The 24,981-nt window shown below is 37.6% G+C and overlaps 2 protein-coding genes across 8 annotated transcripts in view; one reads left to right on the top strand and one right to left on the bottom strand.

The window, feature by feature from the left end:
- Positions 1-24,981, top strand: part of GIGYF2 (GRB10 interacting GYF protein 2) — a 133,051-nt gene that overhangs the window by 45,492 nt on the left and 62,578 nt on the right. For 5 of the 7 annotated variants that reach the window (XM_069585483.1, XM_069585457.1, XM_069585463.1 and 2 more), the window contains 3 exons: positions 4,249-4,360; positions 8,502-8,613; positions 9,665-9,705. In XM_069585483.1, the coding sequence (XP_069441584.1) occupies positions 4,249-4,360; positions 8,502-8,613; positions 9,665-9,705 (265 nt within the window). Of the gene's footprint in view, positions 1-4,248; positions 4,361-8,501; positions 8,614-9,664; positions 11,381-13,615; positions 13,766-24,981 lie in introns of those variants that run through there. The other 2 variants (XM_069585505.1, XM_069585513.1) reach the window with 2 other exon arrangements.
- Positions 13,337-20,815, bottom strand: KCNJ13 (potassium inwardly rectifying channel subfamily J member 13). The gene is made up of 3 exons (XM_069585524.1): positions 20,677-20,815; positions 15,371-15,846; positions 13,337-14,169 (listed from the first exon to the last, which is right to left on the bottom strand). The coding sequence occupies exons 2-3, from the start codon at positions 15,828-15,830 to the stop codon at positions 13,547-13,549; spliced, it is 1,083 nt and encodes a 360-aa protein (XP_069441625.1). The 5' UTR covers positions 15,831-15,846; positions 20,677-20,815; the 3' UTR covers positions 13,337-13,546.

Here is a 24,981-nt window from a genome sequence, read left to right as displayed (position 1 = left end):
CCTGTCCATCACCAACTCCCAGAGTTTACCCAAGCTCATATCCATTGAGTCGGTGATGCCATCCAACCATCTCATCCTCTGTCATCCCCTTCTCCTCCTGCCTTCAATCTTTCCCAGTATAAGGGTCTTTTCCAATAAGTTAGTTCTTCTCATCAGGTGCCCAGAGTACTGGAGTTTCAGCTTCAACATCAGTCTTTCCAGTGAACACTCAGGACTGATCTCCTTTAGAATGGACTGGTTGGATCTCCTTGCAGTCCAAGGCACTCTCAAGAGTCTTCTCCAACACCACAGTTCAAAAGCATCAATTCTTCGGCGCTCAGCTTTCTTCCCAGTCCAACTCTCACATTCATACGTGACCACTGGAAAAACCACAGCCTTGACTTGGACCTTTGTTGGCAAAGTAATGTCTCTGCTTTTTAATATGCTGTCTAGGTTGGTCATAACTTTCCTTCCAAGGAGCAAGTGTCTTTTAATTTCATGGCTGCAATCACCATCTGCGGTGATTTTGGAGCCCCCCAAAATAAAATCTGACGCTTGTTTCCCCATCTCTTTGCCATGAAGTGATGGGACCAGATGCCATGATCTTTGTTTTCTGAATGTTGAGCTTTAAGCCAACTTTTTCACTCTCCTCTTTCACTTTCATCCAGAGGCTCTTTAGTTCTTCACTTTCTGCCGTAAGGGTGGTGTCATCTGCATATCTGAGGTGATTGATATTTCTCCCGGCAATCTTGATTCCAGCTTGTGCTTCTTCCAGTGCAGCGTTTCTCAGGATGTACTCTGCATATAAGTTAAATAAGCAGAGTGATAATGTACAGCCTTGACGTACTCCTTTTCCTATTTGGAACCAGTCTGTTGTTCCATGTCCAGTTCTAACTGTTGCTTCCTGACCTGCATACAGGTTTCTCAAAAGGTAGGTCAGGTGATCTGGTATTCCCATCTCTTTCAGAATTTTCCACAGTTTATTGTGATCCACACAGTCAGAGGCTTTGGCATAGTCAATAAAGCTCTATATATTACGCTTGTAATTTAAGTAACTGCTACCAGATTGTTGTATTTTATTTATTTTATATGAAAGAAAGTCACTTCATTTATACATTTTTTATTAGATACATGTGTATACATGCAAAATTCACAAAGCATATACAGTGAAAAACAAGTCTATGAGTGACCTAGGCTTTTTTCTTCCTCAGAATTAACTGTTATTTTCATTTTCTTATGTTCCCTTTCTAGGGTATTTAATACAGCTGCAGCTACTTTTGTGTTTATTCTTTAAAGCACACACACACACACGGCTGCTATTAAGTATAACTGCAGCTACTTTTGTATCTGTTCTTTAAAGTGCACACACGTGCACGCGCACGCCTGCTATGCATGCAGTTCTACACTGTTTTTACCTAAGCATCTATTTGGGAGATAGTAACAGATACTCATTCAACTTTTAAGATGTGTCACTGTTCTAACTACTTGTTGCCTGATGTGTTAAGTGCTTACAACAGCCCACGAAGTAGGTTCTTTTTCATGCTCTATGCATGAGGGAGACGAGGCACAGAGTTGAGCAAAGGATCCACAGTTGACTCTCAGGCAGCCTAGCCTCTCCGTGCACTTCACTCCAGCTCTGCCGGTTAGGCTGACTGTATGAAACTGTGGGTTCTGGATCAGAAATGATTGAATATTAGCAGTTTTGTATGATGATAGTGGTGGTGCAGTTGCTACGTCATGTCTGACTCTTGTGACCCCATGAACTGTAGCCTGGCAGGCTCCTCTGTCCATGGGATTTCCCAGGCAAGAGTACTAGAGTGAGTTGCCATCTCCTCCTCCAGGGGATCTTCCTGACTCAGCTTTCACCCGTCTCCTCTCTTACATGCAATCTCCTGCACTGTTGGTGGATTCTTTACTGAGTGAGCCACCGGGGAAGCCAATCTGTATGGTTAACCCTAATAAGAGTTGCCTCATATTTTTAAAAAATTGTGTAGAATTCCCTGTGTAGATAGCCATGATTTTTAGATCAGCTCCTTTTGATTGATACTTAGCCAGTTGCCATTTTTGCTTTCACAAACAGTACTACAGTTAAAATCTTTCTGCTTATGTTATTTTTCACATGTGTAAGAAGAGAAATTGTTGTGTCAAAGGTGTGGACATTAAAATATACTTTGACAAATGTATCTGATAAGTATATATATTGCCTTTTAGAGATTATACCAACTTTCACTTTCAGCTGCAATGTGTTAGGATGTGTGAAAGAAAGCATATGAGTTTCCCTGAACCCTGTAGATGGGTGCGTTTGAGTTTCATACATGTAGTACTTTGGTTATGAGGTATTCAACAGTGTCAGATTCTGGCATGTACAGTACACTTAACACTGACTTCTATTTTTCCAGTATTAGAATACATGAATCTAGATTCTGGGATTTCAGAGTCTTGCTTAATTGTGATCCCAGAAGAGTTATTCAGTAACACTGCTGTTTACTGTGTGCCCCAAGATAAATTAATGCATTTGTTTCAACTAGCTTTTCTTAAAAATAATTTTTATTAAAATACAGTTTGAAATAAGTATTGATTAAGTTTGGTATCTGCCTCTAGTTTTCCATTATTAATTACATCTTGGTCTTCACGTTGTGAAGTTAACTTGATTGTATCATTATATGCCTATAAAAGTCAAAGGAAAAAATAAGTTTCTAAAGTTTACCTGAACAAATTCTATTGAATATAGTTCTCATAAAGACAAATAGTGACAGGTAATGAGGAGAAAATCACCCATATATTAAAACAAGAAATTTAGTAATGAAAGTAGAAGTTTTTCAAACCAAAATTACATGTTGATTTCTTTAAAATAGGAATATTATATTTCATTGGTTTTGAATCCAAACACAGTGGAAACAGTTTGGACTTAAAAGAAGTAGTTGAATTGCAGACTTTTATTTCCCCGAAATTCAGTTAGCTGCTACTGAATTTGTGTACTTTAAGCCTCACTTGTTGTCTCTCTGTCCAGAGGACCCTTGCTGCAGCCATGCTGAAGCTGTGTTTTCCACACTGTACCATACCACTGCATTTTTGCACAGATGTCTTTTAGGTTCTGTGCTGTGCTTAGCTGCTCAGTTGTGTCCGACTCTTTGCCTATAGTCCATGGAATTCTCCAGGCCAGAATACTGGAGTGGGTAGCCTTTCCCTTCAGGGCATCTTCCCGACCCAGGGATCGAAGTCAGGCCTCCTGCGTTGCAGGCGGATTCTTTACCAGCTGAGCCACAAGGGAAGCTCAAGAATGCTGGAGAGGGTAGCCTATCCCTTCTCCAGTGGATCGTCCCATCCCAGGAATCAAACTGGGGTCTCCTGCATTGCAGGGGGATTCTTTACCAACTGAGCTGTCAGAGAAGTCCAAGTGTATAGAAGGTATTCAAGTAAAGATGTATTCCAAGTTTTTTGGTTTAAAACTGTCTCATTAAATTGTTTCACATGCCTAGGATTTTTATATTTCATAGATCATTTTCCAGTATTTTTATAATTGCTTCCTGCTTTACCTTTTCCTAAGCCCTGTGTGTTCCATTTATCCAGAAGTATCGACTAAACTTATTTTTGAATCCCAGACCTCCTGTCTTCCTGTGTCCCCTCTTCATGTTTGAAGGATGCCCACCCACTACTGTTCTTGTCATATTTGACCCTTTTCCACATTGACTATGGGTGCAAATGAAGGTTAATGACCAAGTGATTGGGATTTTGTTTATTCCTCAAGCATTCTCTTCCCCTACCCACTTCTTACTTTGCCTTTCCCCGTTCATCCCTGATACCTGTCATTCTATTAAACACTAGTTGGCTGTGGTAATTCACATTGATGAGCAGAATGAGGCAAAATGACCAGTATTTTTTTCTTTATCCTGTAACTGTTGATTCAGACCTTTCGTGACGCCTGCTCATTTCCACCTTTCAGTAGTTAACCCTTTCAAACCAGATCTCTTTTACTGTGTATTCTCTGTTTATTATGATGATGCATACATATCTTGCCTCCTTCTGGGTACGTACAGAACCTAACATGGTGTAAGCATTGGTTGTTCAAGTTTGTTGATCTGAAATACCAGTGTAAAACTTCCAGCCGGAACCAGACTTTGGCATGCCTTAGTGTGCCACGTGGCGACTGTCTCTCATCGCTAGTGGTCATTAGATGCCGGCTCATAGATGCTGTGGGCGACGGCGAGGAACAACGTGCAGTTTTATCTGTTTTATCCATTTCTTTTCTTTCTTTTCTTTTTTTGGCAGAGAAACTTTTCCATGTCCGTAAATAGTGCTGCTGTCCTGCGATTGACAGGACGAGGAGGAGGAGGAACAGTGGTGGGGGCTCCTAGAGGTCGAAGTTCTTCACGAGGGCGAGGTGAGCTTTCATGTGGGAAAAAAGTAATAACGGAATGGTGGAGAGAGAGAAGAGGGAAATAAATAAATCACTTTAAAAATATTTCGATATTTGATTTTCCAAAACTGTCCTTTGACATTAACTGCATAATGTCCTGAACGTTTGTTTTTGGAACCATTTCTCAGTGTATCCACTCCACAACCCCTGGTTTGGAGTAGAAGAGGGTGATTTGAGCCTAGAGACTTGAGTGTGAATGATTCTAGATGGTCCTAATTCTCTTCGGCAAATATTTGTGATCCATGTTCCTCACCCCCAGGGGACCTTACGCTGTGAGAGCCAGGGCTCCCTGAAGTGCCTTGGCTGCTGGAGTGGCACCCAGGTCCCTGCAGGCCTCTTGTGACTCGGGTCTCCATATAAGGCCATGTGCCAGGAGTGTCCCCAGCCAGAGAGAGGCTTTCGTAAAAGCCGTCTCCTCAGTACGAGACCTTTTTAGGGTGCAGAAGAAAGAAAAAATTATGCAACAATCCTTTATATAATCTGTAGTTTTGTATTTTATAGATTTGTATTTTCTTAGAAGAATAATTGGTATTACTTGTTCTTTGATATCTTCTCCCTGCTTGCAGTTTGTTGATCATCTGCTACTTAAGGGCATTCTTAATGTTTGTAATATAAATATTTATTTGAGCTTTTACTTCTAAGTTGGCTAAATCATAGCAGAAGTCTCAACATACCTTGCAGTTTTAAAAGGTGCTTTTGAAAGAATTGGATGTCTGCAAAAAGAAGAAGCCATCGCCTCCACACATTGCGCCATCCAGGGTGGCATGATCCTGAATGTGGAGTATCTAAATTCTTACAGTTATGCTTTATGAAAAGAGCGAGTTATACCCACTCTTTATAGAGACTGTATTAAATTGTGCATTCCTGTAAAGGGGTTTCATCCAGAATGTGGGAAGGCAACTGTTCTGAATAATGAAGAGGTTAACTGAAACTCTACTTGTAGATCAAGTGCTGTTACTAGGTTGTCCATGTGTTTTCCTTCTGAATTTGTCAGTCTCTAAAATGGTGGTTTTTAACCTGGAGAGTTGTTAGAATCAGCAGAATATACTGGGTGGTGAGATTTAAGCATGTGTGTTTCAGAAGGTCCACAGGCCATTTAGATTCCCAAACGCAGTTAGGTTCTGTTGGTCCAGAAATCGTCTGAGATCTGTGCTTCTTGGTGCTGTGATGATGGTGTTCTGAGGGTGACTGTGGCCTGCTCCTTCGATGTTGCCTGGGTTTTTCTGCAATGGGCTCGCACTGAGAAGAGGTTGCCCTTGGGGAGCTTTTCCTTTAGTGCTTTTCAGGGCATGACGGTGAGAGGTCTTATTAATTAAGAAGTGTGGCCCACAGCAGCTGTTTTTTGTTCCTCAAGTGACCACCAATGTTGTGTGTTGCAAATACCAACCAATGTCTAAATAGGTGTTAAAAAAAATTCAGGTCTAGAAACTGATGAAGCATTGATTAATTTCTTCCTGCCTTCTGGTTTGAAGTGTATATTGTTATCACATAGGATAGAACTCTTACATTCAGAATTTAAATGGGACTTGTATGAAAGATAAATACTGTAATAAAAGCCGTGACTTAATTAACATTGATATGAATGGATGACATGAAACTAGTTAAATGAATGAAGTGACTTAGTGAGAAATACTTCTGACACCATTGTCCCAGCTGTGATTCTTATCGGTTTCATGAGACCTTTAATCTGTGGTTTTGTTTTCTTCAGTTACAGCTTAATTTTAACCTGTTGGTTAAATAAATAGTGATTAGTGTAGTTTGTTGTTTTTTTTTGGGGACACGAGCAGTCCTTGACATCAGATGATTGCCCTGGCTCTTTCCAGCTTGAGAGAAGGTTGTTGTGAAAATCAACTGACTTTCATACTTCTGAATATCATGAAGCAGTAACAGTTAAATAAATGAACAGGGAAACAACTTGAATTTGTCATCTTTTTATTTTATGTGGTGAAGAGGTTTAAAAATAAAGCATATCTATACAATCGTCAGCCACTGTCTTCCTCATTATTAAAGGAGGTATTTTTAATCCCCCCAAAGAAGAGGGTGAAATCTCAGAGATTAGGGCAGTCATTTAAATTTAACTTTATGAAAGATTCTCCATGTTATAGTTACTTGCTTCTCCTCATATGGGAAGTACTTTTATAGATGATTATGGGCCTTGCACTTTGAAGAGTGTTCCTTACATTTTACAAGCCGGAAAGCTCTAGAATCAGATTCTTTTCTTGTGCCCACTTATAAAGCTTTGGGCTCATAAGGAGGACCAGTGCCAATGCTAGTCATAACTGGCAGGAAATATTTTGTGGTTTGCTTATTTTTCTGGCAAATTTTGAACACTGTTTTTCATATTCACGTTTCCAGAATAAAATACTTTTTCAGGGTGCTATATACTTAATGGTTTTCTTGACAAAATTGTTCTCTAAAAGGACAGGGGACTTTTTTCTTTCTCCCTAAAAATATCTTTGTAAATATCACCACAGTGTTATTTAACAGTTTGTAGCAGACTTTTAAGATAGATCTTAAATAATACATCTATATTTCCTAAAGATAGAGGTACAGAACTGTACATTAAGTTGAAGTTAAGTTGATACAACTGAAAGGTAACTTTAGGATTATTATAGTTCAACTCTAGTCCTCACTTCCATTTTACAGATGAAGATATTGATACTTAGACTAAAGAAGATATCATTGTTCTATGATTACATACATAAAATTATACATTATTCTTATATTCCATCGTAAGATCATATAGAAGTATAATTGTATTCTGAGTCAATTCTTGATAAGTGATGCTAGAAAGTAAAAATACTGTATGGATATTTGAAACAGTTATTTAACTCAGTTGTATTTAGCTTTGGAATGCATTCATTCTTTTATTCAAGATTCATCATTTTTCCTTGGGTGGTTTTTTACTGTTGGAGAAGTGAGTTGGGGATAATGGAAGATTTTATCTAGGTATAAATACATGCCTAGGCACAATTTTTACCCACCTCCCCCCAGTTTTCAACTTGTGTGTTGGTTACAAATGGCTCACATTAGTTGGGAAATCCTCACAGTGCACAGGCAATATAAAGCTGAAAGTGCATATTGCCTTCTGCCCCCAGATGCAGTATTTGGATTTATATCCTTCTTGATCCTAACTATGCAGTCATATCATTTATATACACTGTAATTTTTTTTAATGTATTGCTCTTTGGCCTGCTTTAGTCGTTCAACAGAATAATGTAGATTCCTTTTAATGACAATATTTTATCTTCTGTGGCTTCCTAGTATTCTACTGAACTGTTGGATCAAAATTTACTTAGCCAGTCCTTTACTGATGTATGTTTCTGTTTTTCAAAAATTTGCGACAAAAATCTCCATATATATATATTTGCATATTTGTGCAAGTCTTTCTGTTAGGATAAATTCTAATTAGAAAGTTGAGTCAAATTTGATAAATGTAATCAGATTGCCTTCAGTACAGGCCAGTGTGCATTTGAGTCACTGGAGCCTCTGTAAATTCCTACATGCACACTTTCTTAGCAGCTCTGTGGTTTGAATTTAGTGCTGCCTGATAGTTTTCTCCAAGATTTGCGCAGATGGGAAAGAGTGCCTTTGGTTGGTGTGGAATATTCTTTAAGAAGTTAGTTCACAAAATTGATAGTTTAGTTGACCCTATTAAATTATCCTTTCTATGGAGTTAAAGAAATTAACATTTATGCCTAGTTTTTTACTTTGTCTGCTGTCTTCTCAAACTCCTCACATTTCCCATTTTTATTGAAAATAATCCAATAGAAGGTTTGATTTGTCATAATGGTTTACTGATCTTAGAATTTCACTATTGAGTTTTCTGTTAAGGAGCTTGATGTTGATACTGTTTCTTGTTCAGGACTGGAACTGGTACTCTAACACAGTTTTGTTTTTTTTTATATCCTCCTCTGGTCTGGCTACTTCACTGCTGTCATTGCTGTTATTGGTCTCACTGGTAAAGATTCAGTGGGCCTTGCTAAATATTAAATGTAGATATCCTGCTTTGTATATAGACATCACTTCAGAGTTGAATGTTTGGTGTTCAGCTTGTGCCAGATGTTGACATCTGACCATCATTTTCTCTGTGTTGTTGTTTCAGGCAGAGGCAGAGGCGAATGTGGTTTCTACCAAAGAAGCTTTGATGAAGTAGAGGGGGTGTTTGGCCGAGGAGGCGGCAGGGAAATGCACAGGTCACAGAGCTGGGAGGAAAGGTAACTGGAGGAGTCAAGTCTTGGGGTAAAGAGTCTTGGTGTAAAAGCATTTCTTCTCTGCTTTCTGCAGAGGAGAATGTTCTTTGTATAGTTACAGAGTTGCACTTTTCAAAAAATGCTACTAATTAAATAAGAGTTATGTTAGAAGTGTTTAAATGATCTTTATTTAAAGGAAGAAGCATTCTAGATAAATACATTAATATTTTTGTCCCTGCATGGATATTTAATAGTTAATTAGATATGCTATTTGATTAGTACTCAGTGAGAGGCATTTTCATTTTATTGTTTGCTGTTAATCAAAGCATCTTCTCTATATTGCTTGTGACTTTATATGAAGTCTTTCAAGATGAGCAAAGGCAGTTGCGCAGATAATATACAAAGATGTCCATGTGATAATATTTATAATATAGAACAATGGGAAATAAGCCAAACAACTTAATTTCAATGTGGTTTCTTATATAATGGCATACCCACACAGTAGTTATTTGGTCACTAAGTCATGTCTGACTCTTTCCTGACCTGATGAACTGTAGCCCAACCAGCCTCTTTTGTCCATGGGAGTTCCCAGGCAAAAATACCAGAGTGGGTTGCCATTTTCTCCTCCAGGGGATCTTCCCAACCCAGGGATCAAACCCGTGTCTCCTGCATTGGCAGGTGGATTCTTCACCTCTGAGTCACCAAGGAAGCCTTGTCCATAAAAGTTAGGAAGAGTTTGAGAATATTTAATCATGTGTAAAAACACATTTTCTGAAAACAGTATATAAAGCTCTGTACAGCAGATACCTAAAGTAAAACATGAATTTAATTAGAAATGTACCTAATAAAAAAAGTTTCTGGGAGTATAAAGCTAGCTTTTGGTAGGTGAGACATTGGACATTTTTGTTTTCATATTTGTGCTTTTCTGTGTTTTCCAAATGTTAGGCAAAACCCATATATTTGTTTTATAATTTGAAAAGGAAATGCTGTTAAAGATAGGAAAGTGGGTGTCATGGATGGGAAATCTTTGTATTACTCTCATGTATTTTTTGAAACTTAATTTTACCTTTTCTAGGGGTGACAGACGTTTTGACAAACCAGGACGAAAAGATGTAGGTAAGACTTTCTTACTGTTCTGAAGTATTTTTATATGGATTTCCATGGCATTAGTTCTTAACAAGGCTCACAAAGGATACCTTAATTAAAAATTGACTCAGTTACTTGCCTCTCTCCAGTAGATGGGGTTGTAACATTGCTTGCTTTTAGAGTTCCATGGTTATTTGAGGGCTGTATTGCATGAAATCAGGGATAATAAATACAATATTAGGATTTACTTGGTTTAACTTTTTAAGTCTGTGTATTCTCTGCAAGACATATTCTTTATTAAGGCTACCTTATGAACTGAAATTTCAAGTTAGGAAGCAGCCTATTTACTCCTTTTCCAGTGCCTCTCACAGCTGAGAAGAAATAGAGAAAATGCTAGAAGGTTTGCTTTTGTATCTGAGAGCAAAGGCTAAAACTGTGGCAGTGTTTACTTTAGTCATTTATTCATCTGGTCTTTTTGATAAATGACAGTCTTTCTTAAAGGGCAATTTTCACATTAGGTCTATAAAAATATTTTATAGTGGCTTTTATTGAATGTTTTTTAATAAGATGTTCACTTCTAATGATTCTGAACTTTTATAAGTAATCCACTTTTGTTGAAAATGTTGTAAATTAAAAAAGAAAATGTTGCTCCTGGTATGTCTTACATTCTACCAGAATAGCAGTACTTGACTAGTTTGTTGAGACACACTGACATACTGATCAGTTGTGAGATACCCTTTGACAGCAAATTAAGATAATTTAAATACTGAAAGTTCCAGAATGATTTGTTCTCTTTAAAATTAGAGACTGTTGTTATGTATTTGCTTCTTATGTGTGGAGAAATGGGTGGAATTAGAAACATGTGGGTAAGAATTGTGCATGACCTTTGTGAATACCCACAGGAGAATACAGAGGCAGAAAAAGCCCTGTAATACTCAAATTATAATGTCTGTTCATTAGGAATCATTTCACAGTAATGATTCTGTGAGGATGGAGTTAAAAGATCATTAAAGTAAAATCCAGGTGGTACAGAAAGGTTCGACTCAGTGCATTTTGAAATACTTTGAAGCAGGCATAGCACGTTTTGGCTGTTAGGTTGTTGCTAGCAGTTGGTATAAGGGCTTGTACATATATAAGGTGCTCCCCTGGTGGCTCAGATAGTAAAAAATCCACCTGCAATGCAGGATACCCAAGCTTGATCCCTGGGTCGGGAATGTCCCCTGTTGAAGGAAATGGCTTACCCATTCCACTGTTCTTGCCTTGAGAATTCCATTGACAGAGGAGCCTGGTGGGCTACAGTCCATGGGGTCAAAAGAGTAGGATGCAGCTGAGCAGCTAACACAGCAACCACACACATATAAAAGTGGGCTTTATGGTTTTTGGTATCTTCTTGTCTTCAGTTTATTGGGACTGTTAACGCTATCTGTATTGGTTTCCACAAGCATTTTTAACATCATTTCATTGTGGTCTCCTGGATCATGTATCCGAGACGTTGTGGTCTCCTGGATCGTGTATCCGAGAAGTTGTGGTCTCCTGGATCGTGTATCCGAGACGTTGTGGTCTCCTGGATCGTGTATCCGAGACGTTGTGGTCTCCTGGATCGTGTATCCGAGACGTTGTGGTCTCCTGGATCGTGTATCCGAGACGTTGTGGTCTCCTGGATCGTGTATCCGAGATACTGTCACTAATTTCCCAGGTGGCTCAGGTAAGTGAGCAGTAGAGCCAAGAGTTAGTGCTGCTGGTCCCACTTTCTAGTAAATTTCCCCTCTTTCAGTTTGCACTCCATTCACCTGAAAGGATAATGGGGCCTTTGCAGAAAACTTAATCCCCTTAACACAGAAGATGTGATTCTTTGAAGTGAAAGAATCATTCTCTCAGAAGCTTTCAATCTCCTAGACAGAAGTATTTGATTGCATTTTTTAGCTGTCATTAAATAGCCTTAGTATACCAACAGAGTTTTTTTTGGGTCTAGTGCGTATGTGTCTAGGGAAAGTCATATCTAATTTTCAGATGCAAAGTTTATGTATAAATAGTATGGTAGGAGATTCCTTCGGCTTGAATGGAGAAGGTCCTGCATCTGTATTGAAACTGAGAGCCCAGACAGGCCTGTCCACTTCCTAGTTATGCCACTTTGGGCATCCTCTCTGTGTGACCTGTGTAAGTGATGTGAGGCTCTTAGGAGAAAACATAACTTGTAAATCTTCAATACTACTTTATTTTCACAGGTTAGGTGAATTTTGTTACTTTATTATAGAAATAAGAAATCCTGTCTTATCTGTGTTACAGCAGTCTTGGGTTGGAAAATAAACTACTGTTCTAGCTAGTATTTAAGAATGCCTAAGGTTTTTAAACCATAAAAGTTCTCAATTAAGTTTCTGTGTCCTTGATATACCTTGCTATTATCAGTCTTAGACCACTTCAGAGTTCTTTATTTTTTTCTCCTTTCAGTCAAAGAATAGGAAAACGTGACTTGCTGCTGTGCCCTGCTTTTCACAACTGCTTGCCTCTTTCCCTTTGCCCGCATAGGACTGGATAAGGGAGATTTCAGAAGAGTAGCAACAAATCTGTTTGAAATCTGATAGGGTGACATTTTTGGGTCTTGTTTTGGTTGAGGACAGTTTGCTTTTTTTTTTTTTTAAATGGAAATGACAAGGATACAAAGATAGTCTTAAGTTAAACCAGAGGTAAGGGAAAGGGTTCATCCTTGCACATGTAAAATTAAAATAGCAGAGAAAGCATAATTTTCATGGAGTATTAGATTTGGAAAGAAATAATAGAGTTCATCTAGTCCAACCTCCTACTGGTGAATAAACACTCATTTTGTGTTTATAGAAAAAACTATTTGAAGTTTGAAACAGGAATTTGGGTTTGAAAATGCTTCATTGCCTAATTATTTTTTGCTTTTTCTAGTGGAGGTTTTTTCCCTGAGTTAAATTATATGTAAACCTTTTTATCTACAAAAACATAAATATGTTTGCATCTATGAGGTTTTTATACCACTGAATGGATCCTAAGTAGAAAGGTAAAGTTTTTACTTTGGTCGGAAGTCATTCAGGTGAATAGTTGTAATTTTTAAATCACTGTTAGATTAATGTGCACAATAGCTTTAAAGTGGAAAAAATTTTGCATCTCTTTGCCTGATACCACCCTGCAGTTTCCATCAGGTTAGTGCTTATTTTACTTGCTCTGATCACTTTCTGCCACAAATATATGAATATGTGAGTGTGTTTGAGTGTCATGCCCAAATGATTTTACAGTTATGGTTAAATCTATTTTTTGCTGTTTTCTTGTGAATATTTGTTCTTAGCTGTTAAAAATTAAGAGGGTAATACTTACCCCAGTTTGGTTTTATAAGGAACCAAAGGTATGATCTTTGTTGTCTTGAAAAAAGTAGCAGTTTTAAAAGGATGTTCACTAAATATTATGAAATCATCATTCTACCCAGGGAGCTAGGTTTGAAACTAGACTGTTGCTCCAACTGGCAGAGGAAAATGAAAAATTTATGACTGATTTACCTAGAGTTCAGCTGTGTAAAGTGGGTCCCTTTTACCTTCATTACTGGTATCATACCACATTCATACAAACTCACCAGCAGCATTTCTGTTGTTATACATAATTTGTTACCTTCACGTGCATTGATTTCAGCAGATAACCACAGAGAGAAACTTTATATAATGTTATATTTCCACAACATGTATTGTTAGCTCAGCCATTTTTTTAATGGATGGAGGCTTGATCACCATGATGTACTCAGAAAGATGTAATCAGCATTGGAAAAAGAAAACATGAGATACGATGAAGGAAAAATAGCTGCATAATTGGCTGAGTGTATTTAATACATTAGAAAATAGGGTGCTGAAATAGATACTTCTTACTCTATCAGTCCTGTTTCAGAGATCTGAAAATTGTCAATGCTTTGTCCGTTGATGTGGATATCCAGGTCAGTCCTGTTTGGGCTCTTGGAGACCAGAGGAGTTTGAAATTCAGGAATAGTCTTGTCAAAATTCTCCATCTTGATTTGATACTCACCTTTGGAGCCTCGGGCCAACAGAGATGCAAAACAGTGATGTAACAGGATCTCGGAGGGCAGGTAGGATGTCCTCCTCTGACACGTTTCTCCAGTACCTTCCTGCATTGCTGAAAGGAATACAACTAATTCAAAGTGGGGAGGATTTTCATGCTGGAGCAGAGCAGCCAGAGGACTTGATGGTATAATAGAGTGGTAGTAGGTGAGTGGAAAGATAAAGAATGGACACTCCTCAGAACTGATGCCGTCAAGGTGAAAGTCCACGCTGGTCTGGTAGAGTTTGCCGTTTTCTTGTTCCTGATAGAGTACAGCTGAGACCCGAACATTGGTTAGAGGGCTAGGTCGAGTGTTGGCCACTTGGAAAATGAGATTAGGTTTGCCATCTATGTGAGCTACTACTGCTAAGTCAGTAAAGCGAATTGAGAAAGCTCGATTTTTAGGCCGGGCAATCTTCGCCACAAAGGCACCTAAATTAGAAACCATTAAATTTTTTTTTAGAACGAACACTAGAAATGTCATTACCTTTTCTGAATGACAAGGATCTAGCAAATTGTTATACATTTCTTAGTGTCGTGCCTGCCAAATAATTCAGGAATTCAACTTACTGATAATTTCTCATTAGCCTGAAGAGTTTTTCAAAACAGTACATATATTCTTATTTTAAAACTGATTTCAAAATGGATAAGGAAGATTGATTTGTCACGTAGAAATGTAAAACTTTAAGTTTGTTACGAGGTCAGAGAGTGGTCATTGCCTATATTCCTACCCCTGCTTTAAATAAAAAAAGGTAACAGAAAATAAATGCACTTTAGTTGCCACCAGATTACTCCTAGTTGAAATAGAGATTAGATTCATATTAGAATGATTTGGGGTAGGGAAGGGACCAGTAGAACAAGTGGTCCATTGAAGAACGTTTAACTTTGAAATTTATACAAAGCCTTTTTTCTTTTAAAAAGGCTCTGGTTCTCAGGTGATTTGAGTGTATGCTTCAAGTGCATCCTCCTCCCTACCCCCCCACCCCCACCCCCAACTGTAGATCGGGGTTTCTTAACTACTACTGTACCTCAGATGTTGGCAGGCTGGTGAGGTCTATGTACCTCTTATCAAAATTATGCTTTAAATGCATTAAAATAAAATACATAAAAAGGAAACCAAATATATATATGTATTTTTTCTTTTCTTCTTGCTAAGGATGTGTATTCTTGTTCTTTATCATGCAGTACTGACTGTGGTACTCTCTGGGCTCACTAGTATTGAGTAAATGTTGAAAAGATGAATTCAGGAGAAAATTCTAGCCCAGTAAAGGTTAACCAAAAAAAAAAAATCAAATTCCTCTATTAGGTAAAATGACTGTCATAATATGCATTGAACATATTTATTCACTTATTCAAGAAAATATTTAGCTCCTTTGAAAAATTCCTTTTAGATTTTTTTGTTCATATGTTTTTGGCTTCTGTTATAATGATCCCTTTTTTCTTAAGTTAGGTAAAATTTAAATATAGTCAAATTTTAAAAAATTTCTCCAATTGTTTGAGCCAAGACTCTTTTCTAGTCTCAGGCATTACTTGTCAATAATGCAAATAAATTATTCTGGAATATGATCACTTATAACTGACTATACCCATTCCAAAATGTACCTATGCTCTTTTAAAGAACAAAAACAATTACCTGTGATAAAAGCCTCTAGCATGAGGCCTAGGAGCATTTGTATGGCAAGGAGGGCGATTGCACTTGGACAGTCACCACTGGGGAACATGGTGCCGTAACCAATTGTGAGCTGTGTCTCCAGGGAGAAAGAGAATGCCGCTGTGAAACTGGTGATGTACTTGACGCAGATAGTGTGGTTTTCAGGTGGGGCATCGTGATCTAGTCCCAGGTCACCGTTCATCTCAGCGAGAACATACCAGAGCACTGCAAAGACAAGCCAGTGGATGACGAAAGAGGCGGAGAAGACCAGCATCATCCAGCGCCAGCGCATGTCCATTAGGGTTCCCCAGGCGTCTCGAAGATAGGCAAGGCCTGTGTGGGCGCCATCCATTTGAAGCGTGCTGTGACCATCCTTGGTGACCATCCTCCTGTGTCTCTGAGTCAGGAGAGGAGCAATAACTTTGCAGTGACTGCCATCCATCTCAGGCTGTAATGCTCTGAAATTGAGAGTGCATTAGTAAACCCTGAACTGTTTCATAGTTAATATTATTTAAATTTTGAGACTTAGTTTTATAATTTTTTTTTTGGAATGCTTCCTCGACGCCCAGGCAGGCTTTCCCAGTCTGATAGCTCTTTCTGTTTTCACATAAGGGAGCATTTACTCAGTCATTTGTCTGATAGCTAATCATGGATTGCCTTGAGATATCTCTTATTGGTTCCTTCAAGGACTGTTAAAAGTATTGTTTGGCATTTTAAAAAATTTCTGAGGGCTGGGGTTACCATTCATGTCTTTTTTGACACTTTTGTATTTTTCCTGCACAAATCCAGGCTTCAAGTATGTATTGATTTGACTAAACATTATGTGTAAATAACTTTTCATAATTAATTAATAGCTTATAACTGAATAATGAAAAGGAATGTTAAATATCTGTTACTTTTTAAAATAGAAATCATTCAGAAGTATAGTGTTTAGCTGACTAAAAATGTTTTGAAGCTAAACTTAGTGCTAGGATAAGATTAAGCTTTTAGAGATTTGTAGTTCTATTGTATGCTTTATAATTAGCCTATTGAAAGTTTTGTAATTAGATTTTGTTTGTTTTTGTTACTTTGTGGCCATTTTCATGGAGGCTTTCCTTCTGTGGTTGGTGGATTGCCACCCTTTTGAATATTCTAGATTCTGACTAGATAGTAAATAATTTTCTCTCTACCCAAAATAAAAAACTCCAGGTGGAGATTCCAAGGTAATATTAATTTTAGAAGTAAATGAACCAGTAGAAAAAGCTTCAAGTTCAGTGAACTAAAATAATCATTAAGGCATCAAATGGCAGTTTTTAAAACATATTAGTAAAACTAGCTTTTAGCTGTAGTCAGTTTTCAGCTGTGTTTATGTTTTCTCGTGTGGTGCATAGAAATCTAACATGTGCTTTCCATGTGACCATCCTTGCATACGACAGAGGTGCAGAGGACTTAGGCAGAGGCAGCCAGGAACAGGACAGGAGATACGGCTTTGCTTCCCTGAGTGCTCCTTTCTTCTCTGCCTCAGTCCAGTACTTGGGGCGTATATGTGACTCTCTTTTTTGAGGCTTCTTCCTTCAGAAGTAGATGCCCTTGGAAGGGTTGTGTATCACCTTCCTCCCTTTTGAATGACTGTGATATTTAAGAAGGTAACTGGAGGTGTGTGGAGCCAGGCTATTGCTTGAGTTTGCTGGATGCCCCTCTGTTTAGGAACTTTGGGGTTTTGGAGACTGCCTTCCCATGTCGGAATTGGACCTTAGCAGCTGGGTAGATACTTTCCCTTTTGTCCTAAGGCTGATTTAATATTTATTGCTGATATTAGAGACATTCTCTTATATTTTCTTTAGATTTGAGTTGCTGATGGAACACTGGGTTGACTGTTAAATTTTTAGATTAGATGGTCATTTCAGTTTCATATTATAAATTTAAAAAATCTTAGGGCCTTAATGTCTTATAATTTATTATCCTAACAAGTTTTCATTATCATTTTATTTAGTGTTTATTTTTTTTTCTTGGCACACTATTTAATGACTCATTTTATTAGATTTTTCGATGTTTTAGAAGACCTGATCTCTACCCTTTTGTAAATAATAATAATAATAACAAAATATTCATAAATATTTCATATTACATTGTCTCTAATTCTTTGGACTCTCAGCAAGATAGATATTCCTATCCCATTTTTCAGGTGAGATCACTGAGGGTCAAAATTTTCACAGGCCATATGAATTATTTTCCAAGTCTGGCTAACTTTACGGTTGGCTTTTTGTTTTGTTTTGTTTTTAAAAATTCCAAGAAGCTGCCTAATTTAGAGAGTTTGGCAAGATAAAAGTCTTCTCAAGATAATTGATACTGCATCCACAAGACGGTCGTGACAGCCTGATCTTTAGCGCCTTTAGTAGATGTTCTTCCTGTCCCCAGAAATGTCTCAAGTATCCAGTTTAAACCATTGTTAGCTTTATGCACGATTTTTATGTCAATAACGATTAATTGGATTAGCTAATATAGATTGTTGATTATGTGCCCGGAATCATACCAAACACTTCACCTGTTTTGACTCATGTGAAGCCAGTAGCTTCACAGAGTACCAGAGTAACTTCTCGGGGTATTTCTTGCTTTATTGGTATTAATATTGTTTCTTATGCTTGCAGGTGTGCTTGGTCATGTCTGATACTTGGTGACCCCATGGACTGTTGCCCGCCAGGCTCCTCTGTCAGTGGGATTCTTTAGGCAAAAATACTGGAGTGGGTTACCGTTTCCTCCTCCAGGGGATCTTCCTGACCCAGAGATCGAACCAGTGTCTCTTATGTCTCCTGCATTGGCAGGCAGATTCTTTACCACTGAGTCACCTGGGAAGCCCAATGTTTCTTAACTTTCATACTAATAAGTACCATTATTAATGACATTTTATAGGTAGTGAAGCTGAGGCACAGTACATTTCCTAAGATCATAAAAGTAGTAAGTGGTAGTGAATTTCTGCTCAGTCCGTAGACCAGACCAGAGTCAGTGCTATATTGCCTTGAAAATAGACATTTTGACCTAGTTATTAGCCTTTGTGAATAATACAGTCTTCCATTTGACTAGTTTGTCCAAGAACCCTACTGAGTATTCTTCAAAAATGCTTAGGCTAAGACCTGTGATTTATAGACAAGAAATATATTTTCAATTAAAGAAGACATCTTGCATGGTAAAATCAGAATTATTACAGAATTATTACAGTCTAGTCTTGGATTCTGCAGAACAGTAGAGTTAAAATGTGGAGAAAAGAATTCTTACAAAACATTGCCAAATTTGTATGTTACCAGATGAGAAAATAATGTTAAAAATCACTGCTTTCATCGTGATTGTATGAAAGAAAGGACATCCTGACATTCTGACACTTGAAGGATGTGGCCGTGAGTGGTACCTGGCTGCCTGCACCAAGCTGATGAGCCGCTCTGTAGCTGCGCATTGTCCGTGACTCTGACCTTTATTGTTTCTTTCTGCCTATTTTGGCGAATGCCCATTGTGGACCTGCACACTAGTGCTGTTCCACTTACGGAATCACTGACTGTTTATTGTGTCACAGTAATTTGTGAGGGGAAAGGTCCGTGATTCTTCTTGATTTCAGGCTGCTTCATTAAGTTATAAAATTCATTACCTGAAGAGATAGCCTTTGTATACATACTATAGCTAATAAAATTGATTGTTCCAATTTGGGCCTTTTTTCAGGATTATAACTTCTTCCTTACAAATTTTGTGGCACTCTTATTCTAGGTTTTTTCAGTTTTTTTTTTCCTCTTGCAACTGAATAACTAAATACGAAGAAAAGCCTGTGAACAGAGGCTAATATCAAAACAGTGGAGCATTATCCTTTTTATATATAAAACCGTCCTAGATCTTGTTTAGATGGTGTTGGAAAGTAAAGTAGTTGAGAGAAGAAAGATTTTGATCCCCACTTAACAGATTACCCTGAATAATTCCGTTCTTTGTAGTCAGTGTGGTTTAGCATAACGAAGACAGGGTGGGAAATGTAGCTGACAGGGTTCTGGCTCTGTTGGTTACATAGCTGTGTCAGTTTGGGCAAGCCAGCCAATCCCCTTGGCCAGGTTTCCTTATATTAAAGAGAGAAAGAAAAGAGGGAATTAAATAACATGCCCCTTTAAAATCCTACATGTTTGTAAACTTACTACCATTTCCCTCAACTCTTACAGGTTTCTTGTATGATTGTTTTCTATATGATTTTACGTCTGCTCGTGTGACTTTTAAAGCATTAAATTATTGTTGCCTAATATGTGTAGATTTTCTTTCCATCAAATTTAAAAGTGTTTGATGGACAGACATTATGCTGTTGTATTTCAAGGTAATTTTTATATCCCTACAGGCACACAAGTGCTTTTTAAATGTTTTTGTCTTGGTCTGTATTTATGTAATTCTTGTAAACTGGTCCCAGTAGAACGTAGAATAGAAGCTCATTATGGTTTGCTTGTATTTCTCTGTGGGCCAAAATATATTTGCCCACATATAAAGCATTTGATGGAAAAAAATTGTACTTTATAAAAATGATATTTTGGCTGCTTCGTTGGTCATCAAAATAATGAACTCATTCCACTGATTAGGTTGTAGCACTCAAAATTTTATTGTCATGTTGTAATCTAGTAGTGCAGCCCATATTAAACAGTTAGATATAAGTAACTACAGTTGTTACATGATTAAAGTATTACCATATATTTGCTCACTTCTGGTGGAAACACTTTTAAGATTGTAGAGAGAGTCCTAATCATCTCTCCAGCCCTCCCATAATTGGGACAAACAGTGTGAGTTCTAATTCTGTTATATAAGCTCAGAGATTCTTTTATATTTTAATTTATTTGTAAAAGTACATAATTTCAGCAATAATTTCATGCTTAAAAAGAAATTAGGACACTCATTATTTTTCCTATGGGTTAAAAAGATAAAACCAAATTTTTTTTGGTCTTTTTTTTTTTAATCCTCATTTTTGGTTTCTATAATCCTGTCCAGAAGAAAAAGATTTTTTTTTTTTTTTGAAAGCCACTGAATTTTTTTCTAGGATTTTTCTTTTCTCATTTCTGTATTATAATGCAGAATTAGTACACATTTAGTAAAACAAGAAAATTTTCAATAATGCTTTCAGTAAGACTGTTACTTTGTTTCTAAAATTTAAGGAAAAAGAATAAGGAATGTATGACCTTATAGGTAATGTCTTTGTTTTAAAACTATTGGCAATATCTAGTTCTGTCCCTATTTGTCAGGTTTTTTCTCTGTTTCCCTTAAGGAAAGAAATAGGATTGAATATTATCGCAGGTACTCACCAGTTCTTTTGCTGGGTCAGCCTATATACAGAGGCAGGTCTTGAGGAAACTTTCAGTCTGTCTTTTTGATAAGGTAATTTTAATCTACAAGTCCAGTTTGTAGGTTCTCTTCTTGGACTGGGTTTACAGTTCACATTCCTCTGTTTATAATGTCGTGGGGGCTGGTTTCAGCTGAAGCTGATGTGATTGGTCACTTAGTCTGCAGGGGGGCCAATTAGCTCTGATCATGTGGAAAAGAATGCTGGTTTGTTAGGAGGTCTTTCTTTACTCAATACAACTCTGGAGAAAGCCTCCAGAACTGACTTGGAGAAGGGGTGCATTTTTTCCCTCTAATCAGGACCGGGCTTTAGTAAGTTTGCATAATCTTACTTAAGAGTTTATTTAAAAGTTCAAAGGGATAAAATTCCCTGCAAGATTTCCTTTCAGCCGTCTTTCCTTATATAGCATGTTGAAGTGTGAGATGTTTCCTTTACTAATCTTTTTCTCCTCCATTTCTTTGGAGAACATTTCGTTGGATAAGGACTTTGAGGTATAAGTTAATGAATTGATTTTATTAGTATTCTTTTCATATCCCATCTCATCAGAATGACTACCATTAATTCTGGAACTAGTAATATAGGTTAGTTCCGTTACCTGAAATCTTTTGGGGAGGGGTAAGGAGGCAGACTTTTTAATTTTTTTATGGCTGTACAGAGAGCTTGAATAAGAATACATTTAATTGTTCGTTCCTTGCATTTATCTTTAAAAACACACTGGTGTAAAAGAACTAAAAAAGTTTAAGTCATGCTTCAGTGATCATTGAAGCATGACTTAATAAAAAGTATGATGACATGCAATAAATACAGTGTTCAGTATACAGAAAATTTAACTTAATGTCTAAATATAATGTTTAGCTGGGAAATGTCTGTGATCCAGCATTCAGCAACCTCCAAATGAGCTGTGGGATGGCTTTGTATAATGCCTTTCTGAGCAACACTTTTCTCCACCTCCGTTAGCTGCTCATTTTAAAACTTTGATCAAATGTCACATGTAAGGGGATCTGAGGTACAAAGGCTGTGATTGTTCAAAGTGAAGTCATGGATAGCCTGCTGGGGAAATTATTAATGTAGACCAATATAATGCTACTTAGAAGGTGAAATCCGCCTTTGTAGATTCCTCTTCCTTCCCCCAACCACAATTAAAAAAATATATTAATTCTGTCTTTGTTTTATTAATGCCAAGCATTTCAGCACAAGTTCAGACACAGCACTGGAAACTTTGACCTTCAGAACTAGAGAAGGTAAAAGCATCAAGGAGAGACTTGTGATGTGATGCACCTTCTCTGTATGTTCTGGTAGGAATTATGCTTTCTATCAATTGCCAGGTAACTGCTTGGGGTGGCAGAGGGAAACCAGAACTAATACAGTGCAAGTCTGCCTTTCATAAAGAAAGAGGTACTGAAAGTGCATCTGCCATGTATCTTGAATAGATGTTATAATACGCAAAATAATAAAGATTTTACCAAAATTAGAAGCCTCTTTCCGTAATATATTGAGACAAATGATTTACAAGATGATTGTCAAGAAAGAAACATCTCAAATGAAGAAGTATTCTGGTTTCTGCATTTTGCACTTTGAAAGTCGGCTGTGGTCTGTAAACAGTGATTCTTAGTTGCTAACTGACTGGAAGTCGTAGACCTGTTCAGGAGTGCTTCCTCAGGGGTTTAGCGCTCCCCTTATAGCAGTTAAATTCATTGGTGTTTGAATTTAATAGCACCGAAATGAGGTTAGCTGAGTTGAAACTAATATTGATACTGATGTTAGACCAACTTCACCCTAAAGTAAGTGGGCCCTCCTATTGAAACAGAACTAATGATTTAAATTGGAGATGGCGCTAAAACATTCTATAAAGGAACATAAGTGCTAGGTATCTATCACTGAATTTTTTTCCCTGCAAATTATAATGATTAAGATAGATACCAAAATCAGGTACATTATTCTTTATTAAATAAATTCAATTCTGTATCCCTAAAATGTTTCCTTTGCTTTCTGGCTAAACCATTCCAGTATATAATCCATATTTGTACCACATTGAACCTGCAAGCAACAAAATCTTTGGTTGGAGTGCAATGCCTTGCCTGTGTACCTGCGTCATTTCACAAGTTTAAAACTTTAGCCATGGTCCCCAGTGCTCTTTCTTCCATAGTGTACTTCGCTTTCTTTAGAAGAGGCCTGGTCTCTTTCCCGTTCTGCATTGACGCCCGCTGCTGATCATCTTCCCCAGAGATTTCAGGCAGCGTCTGGGTATATACTAGCAGATGACTGAGCTCAAGGGTTATAGGACTGTGGGGCATATTCAGACCACATGAGGTCTTTTACAGAGTCTCATATACTGCAGCCCCTCCAGTCTCTCTCTTCCAACTGGGAACTGCTGTGTTTACAGGATCGTGTTAACCACTGGAGCAGATGATGACCCTCCTCAGGGGTTCAGTTCAGTTCACTTCAGTCGCTCAGTTGTGTCCGACTCTTTGCGAACCCATGAATCGCAGCACGCCAGGCCTCCCTGTCCATCACCATCTCCCGGAGTTCACTCAAACTGCCGTCCGTCAAGTCGGTGATGCCATCCAGCCATCTCATCTGTTGTCCCCTATTCCTCCTGCTCCCAATCCCTCCCAGCATCAGTCTTTTCCCTCAGGGGTTAGGATGGGAGAAAAATTGCAAATGTCTGGATATAGACTTTAAACTACTCCATCCTAGTTACCCTGAGCTTTGTTTACAATTGAGGGGGAAAAGAAAATATCAGTACCTGGATGGGATTCCCTTTCACTGTTTTTTTGGTATTAGGAAATATTTTTAGTGTTAATCAAAGAATCTGTATCTGAATAGAAGAATACAGAGTTACTTGTTAGAAAAATTTGCACATAAACAAGCTTCAAAGTCTGTCCCATAATTCCACTTTTGCTTTTGGAGTTTGGGCACTTGTAAGTTCCAAGTCTCACAGCTGTAGATTTTGTTGGCTGAGTGCCCTTTTGCTCCATCTGAAGTTTTCCATAAACACCATTTCTGGCTGCAAGTCAAACATGCACACAGGTGCCCTTTTACTGCTCTTTCTCCTTAGGAAGTCTACTCAATTAGACCAGACTAAAACCAATATTGCATTTTAATTTTATATTATTTTTAGAAGAGTCCTGTTTAGACTTAATACATTAAGGCAGAACCAACCAAGTGTCTACTGCGATTGGGGAAAGTATTGATATATGTAGTGCATTGTACTTTAGCACTTTCTGTATATCCTGAAGATGAGTGAATATAAAATATTACAGTTTTTACAGGTAGTACAGTTTGCTCATAAAACTATCATGTTTGCCATATTGAATGCCACTGTATTTCTTTACCTTTTAGGGGTCATAGATACCTTTGAGACTCTGGCAGAAACATTAGACCCTTTTCCCTGAAAAAAAGGCAATGCACTTCCAGTTTAAGGATTCACTACCCCCAAGCTCTCTTGTTGGCTCTGGTTAGGAATATTTGGTTCAGGCATCAATTTTTAAGTTATTTAATTATGTTTACTTTTAATCATCTTGTTTACAAGTTAATCCGTTAAGATTTTTTAAAAAGTCAGCTGAAACATTTGGTCACTCAGCTTTGTCATAGTGCAGATGTTACAGAAGGAGAAAGACTTAAGTGCTGAGAAAGGCCGTGTGGGTGTCCCTTGTTCATTTTAGCCCTGGTCACTGTGGAGCCCTGTAATTTTTAGACCTTAAAGGAACTTTGGTAGATACTGTCTTTTGAGTTGCCCATGAACAACTTTATCATTTAATTGTATCAGTAATACACAAATATGTATGTATTTAAACTCATTATAGAGTTGACGTTCTCTTTGGAACCCCCCACTTCCCACCCAGATTTACAAAACTATAAATCTGCTGTAATCATTTAGGTTGTAAAGGATTTATTTTGATGTTTTAGAGCAAGTCTTTGCATATGGCGTAGTTTTGGAAATGTGTATTTTATTAGATGGTACTTAAAGTCATTTTTTTCCCCTCAAGATACTTATTTCAAGTAAAATTGTTATATTGTTAATATATAAGTTGATCTTAACATTGCTTTAGGGATATACATTTTAACATCATTTGTCTGCTGGAAGATTAACAAATTTAGTTCCCTTTAGGAATCTTGGCAGTCTGTAGCCCCAAGCTTTTCTGTGTATGATGTCTATTTTTTTTTTTTTAAGAGTACTTTGTGCTTAGATCCTAGAACTTCCTCTTTCTACTTTAGTTTTTGCGGCATTTTTGGCTGCTTCTGATGGGTTTAATTTGTGAGTAAA

The sequence above is a fragment of the Ovis canadensis genome, chromosome 1 (assembly GCF_042477335.2).
Source record: "Ovis canadensis isolate MfBH-ARS-UI-01 breed Bighorn chromosome 1, ARS-UI_OviCan_v2, whole genome shotgun sequence".
NCBI lineage: Eukaryota > Metazoa > Chordata > Mammalia > Artiodactyla > Bovidae > Ovis > Ovis canadensis.
The sequence above is the reverse complement of the archived record's forward strand: the minus strand, read 5'-3'. Positions and strand labels throughout refer to the sequence as shown.

What these genes read in the sequence shown, in the direction of transcription:
- KCNJ13 (XM_069585524.1), bottom strand. Translation starts at nt 15,830, where the DNA reads ATGGATGGCAGTCACTGCAAAGTTATTGCTCCTCTCCTGACTCAGAGA. An exon ending in GCTAGAGGCTTTTATCACAG is followed by an intron (nt 14,170 to 15,370) that starts GTAATTGTTTTT and finishes TTTCTAATTTAG; the next exon opens with GTGCCTTTGTGGCGAAGATT.